The following is a 2,815-nucleotide window of genomic DNA, read 5'->3' as shown; positions in this document are numbered from 1 at the left end:
CCGCGGAGGCGGTCAGGCCGCTCGCTGCAGCGGTGACCCCGGCCGGGCAGGGTGGGACTCGAGGGGCCTTGCAGGAGAGTTGGTGTTCGTTCTGCTAACTGGGTGAATTCCTGTTTGCGGCCCTCACCGCTGTGGCGTTCATAAAACGCCCGTCCATCTCCCTCCCAGGGCCATGAGCCACTGGGAAGCGTCAACATCCACAGCTCTTGTCCGAGTCCCACTTCAGTTTACCTAAAAATGTGCTTTGAAGAGCTTTTCTCTGTAACCCTCATAAACAAGAAGCTGAATATACGGGCTGCAGTGAAGAATCGCATCACTAGTTGTCAAAATCCTGATGATGCCATTTTGTGGAGAGCATGACAGGCACAAGTAGTTTCTAATAGGGAGCGGGGGAAAAAACACCACATTTGCTTTGTGTTCCCAGATATCCAGTTTAGCATCTGTGGGGCTCATTTGCTATTAAAACTAGAAAAGCAACACTTAAACAATACTATTGAAGTAAATACATACTTTCAAAGGACCTACATATAACATCACCAATGTCTTGGTCCTTCAAAAGATTATTCAAACAAAAAGGAGGATCATTACCAGGTGCCTTAGAAAGACAGACACATTGTCAGACTACAGAAAATATGAATAGCACCCACCTGAACACAGCCCCACAGCCTGTTCATTAGCTTAGACCTCAGGTGGCCCACCCTGCTGAGGCCCACCGCTAAGGTCTTTGCAGCCCTAACTCTCAACTATGACTGGTTTATTGTCCTTTCTCTCTGATCACCATCCATTAAACACATCTACCCTTGAGAGCTGCCTACAGCCACACCTTCTCCAAAAACCAGCTTGGATCCAGGCATTACAATTAGAGTTGAGGTCTGCAGACAAGAGCAGAACATGGGAAAATGAGTAAGAAGGTGATGAGGCAGGTCTGAGGCCAAGCTAGGGAAGTGATCCACAGGTCAGGTCCCATGGTAGTAACTGGGGCCAGACGCAGCAGTTACCAGGCAGGACCATGGTGATGCAGCAAAGCCAAACAAGGAAGCCAGTCCAGAGCAACAGAAGCCAGGGGCAAGCATACCTCTGATAAAGCTCAGGGACTGATGGTCCATGGCTGAGCTTAAATGGAAACCCGGGCCCACAGACAGGGGTGTGGGTGAAGGCCCCAGGTGAGGTCAGTCAGGGCCATTGAGGCCAGTTAGTGCTCCCAGGACAGTCTACGCTGTGTCCCCCTTCGCTATTCTCATTATGAAACAATGTCAATGTGAAAATATGTGGGTCAGACTGCACCCTTATTTGACTACAGTGTCAAATAAACACTGCCAGAGAGCTTATTTCTAGTGGATGCTTCCTGTTTGACACCAATTTTTATGAAATTAGGCTGTCTGAACTAAACATCTTTGCACAAATTGCAGAACATGGCACCAAGGTAATTATTTGAAGAGGTTTGAGTTGCTAGGCAGCTAGGACCCAGAGCTTGGAAAGATGGTGCATCTTCCATTGCACAGTCAGCCTGCACTGTATCATTTACAGGTCGTTGCAGTTAAATCCCTCAGTTCCTTGACCCTGGGAAAACAGGATCTTCATCACAAATCCTTTATTTCCACCGTGAATTTCCATGTATCCTTTCGTCTCAAATATTTCATCACCTTCAATTTCTCTAGTTTCCTCCCTTGATTGTACTTTGCACCCACTTCTCTGTATTCAGTTTCTCAACACACACTTTCAAATTTTTGCCTTTACCCAATGTGCAGATTTTGCAAGGTATGGATTTTTATTAAAATTCTGGCAATTACGAGATCAGAATTTTAGCGTTTTATTCTACAGTTTACGTGACTGGTGATAACTACTTGGTATGTGGGAAGGTAGAGAGTGAAGTTTTGTATTTGTCCACAATTTGGTACATTTCCTATGATACCACTCATTTTTCTTTGTAAAATCTTTAAGATTTTATAAAAACATATTTGAGATTAAAAGGATATATTCTTTTACCAACAAAAATAATGGGGACATTTCTGGCTCAAAACATTGTATTCCTTCAGAAAAAAACCCTGTAAATTATTCAGTGCATGGAGCCCAAAGACACTCCTATACTGTATACTCACAAATGTCAAGCTGTCATCCATGTCGCCCATTACCCTGGATGACCGCTCTGTGTAGTACAATTCACCGTCCATATTAACCAGCTCACATCATACCAACCTTTCTTTGCATTTTCATTGCAGAGTACTGTTTTCTCTCCCATGAATGCCCAGAATTTTCTAACAGCTTTGTAGTTAATTCTTCTAGTCATTCTGCCTCAGCTAAACCTTTTAATGCTTTTTTTTAAAACTAGTTTTGTTATTTAAGATATATTGAGAATATGCCCCAGCCAACTGATACCTATGTACATTTTTCATTTGCACCAATTCTTCCTTACTTTTCTGATGAGATGCAACTTGCCAACATCTATGTCTACCATTTATCATAGCAAGGTCACTCTTCTTTGAGGATGAACTGTCATGGGCAGAACTGCCATGGACATGTGCAAAAATAGGACATACGCTATAGCTTCCTTTAATAATCCATTTCATTACTAATCTGACAGGTTACCTGTTTTTTTAACTTCTAAATTCACTACTATGCAGAATTTATTACTCCATTTAGGACACGGATGACAATCAGTGTTATCAGCACAATAAAATAAACACAGATTTAGTTTTGAGGTTAAACTCTGGGAAATGTATTCAGGTTATATCCTCTGTATCTCATCTTTGGGCACTGTCTTACGAACCCAAAACCTGTAACTTCAGGCTTGCTCCTGCATTTACTGAAGTAATGG

The 2,815-nt window shown here is 42.8% G+C and overlaps 1 protein-coding gene across 1 annotated transcript in view; it reads right to left on the bottom strand.

The window, feature by feature from the left end:
• Positions 1–2,120, bottom strand: part of LOC104130760 (threonine--tRNA ligase 2, cytoplasmic) — a 17,173-nt gene extending 15,053 nt beyond the window's left edge. Inside the window, exon 1 of the mRNA XM_009643830.2 lies at positions 2,100–2,120. Within this exon, the coding sequence (XP_009642125.1) occupies positions 2,100–2,120 (21 nt within the window). The remainder of the gene's footprint in view (positions 1–2,099) is intronic.
• Between the last annotated feature and the right edge of the window lie 695 nt (positions 2,121–2,815).

The sequence above is a fragment of the Egretta garzetta genome, unplaced genomic scaffold (genome assembly GCF_000687185.1).
Source record: "Egretta garzetta isolate BGI_Z169 unplaced genomic scaffold, ASM68718v1 scaffold287, whole genome shotgun sequence".
NCBI lineage: Eukaryota > Metazoa > Chordata > Aves > Pelecaniformes > Ardeidae > Egretta > Egretta garzetta.
This window is presented reverse-complemented; position numbering and strand designations above follow the sequence as displayed.